Genomic DNA, 1114 nt, shown 5'->3' on the forward strand with positions numbered 1-1114 from the left:
TAGATATAGAATTAAAACATAAATTTTGAAATCAAACAATAAATAATTTAAAAAAAAATCAACTTACCCCGCTAAGTCCAAAACCCATAAAAACTCCAGCTCTAAGTGGACGATAGCTTGGTTCACCAAATCGCTCCCACAATGAAACTACAATACTGGTTATACCAAGAACAACCACCACAGACAGATAAATTAGCTTAGGTTGATAGTCGCAATAAAATCCATAATAAAGCCATGGTACAAAACTACCCATAATAAGCATAGCTATTCCACAATAATCTAACTTTGAAAACAGCTTTCCCACACATTCGCTGTGGCAATGAACTGTATGAAAGGCAAATGACATTCCTAGGCAAGTTATAGCACCGGCAAAGAAGGTACCAAATACCAATTTTTCCTCCAATTGAATTTCTATAGGAGGTTGCGTTAGAAAAAATATAGCTATACCAATAAAGGCAACACAGCCTGTAAAGAATAAAATATTTTTATGAACAAAATTGATAACCAAAATTCACAGAATATACTTAAAAGAATATGCTGTGTATACGGTCTTTTTTAGAAAGTGCACATTGATAGTACATTTAGTGTTATTTAATACTACTCTAATAATAAAAAACAGTGTACCTAATAAATGTGTCCAGATATTGCCAGTTTCTGTATGAATTCGAAAAATGCTTTTGAAACATGCATAAAATGAGGGTAATGGCGGCCTGTGACCAGCATGCAAGAAATCATTATCTTGCAACCATCTTGGTAGATTCCTAAAGTGACACTGTTTCCATGATGCCTCCCATACCTATAAATAACAGTTTCCAGTTTCTTTAAACTTATAATTTGCTGATTAACAATGTCAAATTATAATGTAGATTCATTCTAATAAAGATTAATTCGTTATTAATGTTAAAGTTAGCTGTCTATAGCTGTCTACTATTATCTCTGTTTGGCAAAAAGATATTTTCATTACATATACAACGATATTATAAATATCTGGATATCCTTTTACCTTTCGAACAAATTCCTCGGCCTGCTCTGCTGCATTATGTGCTAGTGCACCTAGATCGATTTCATCACTCAATACTCCTGCCTTTAATACTTCGGTCATCTATAATATAAT

At 32.7% G+C, this 1114-nt stretch overlaps 1 protein-coding gene across 4 annotated transcripts in view; it reads right to left on the reverse strand.

The window, feature by feature from the left end:
• Positions 1-1114, reverse strand: part of LOC108757115 (adiponectin receptor protein) — a 3884-nt gene that overhangs the window by 763 nt on the left and 2007 nt on the right. For all 4 annotated transcript variants that reach the window (XM_018501481.1, XM_018501482.1, XM_018501480.1 and 1 more), the window contains 3 exons: positions 1004-1102; positions 625-796; positions 68-465 (listed from right to left, as the gene is read on the reverse strand). In XM_018501481.1, the coding sequence (XP_018356983.1) occupies positions 68-465; positions 625-796; positions 1004-1102 (669 nt within the window). The remainder of the gene's footprint in view (positions 1-67; positions 466-624; positions 797-1003; positions 1103-1114) is intronic.

The sequence above is a fragment of the Trachymyrmex septentrionalis genome, unplaced genomic scaffold (genome assembly GCF_001594115.1).
Source record: "Trachymyrmex septentrionalis isolate Tsep2-gDNA-1 unplaced genomic scaffold, Tsep1.0 scaffold132, whole genome shotgun sequence".
In the NCBI taxonomy this organism is placed as follows: Eukaryota; Metazoa; Arthropoda; class Insecta; order Hymenoptera; family Formicidae; genus Trachymyrmex; species Trachymyrmex septentrionalis.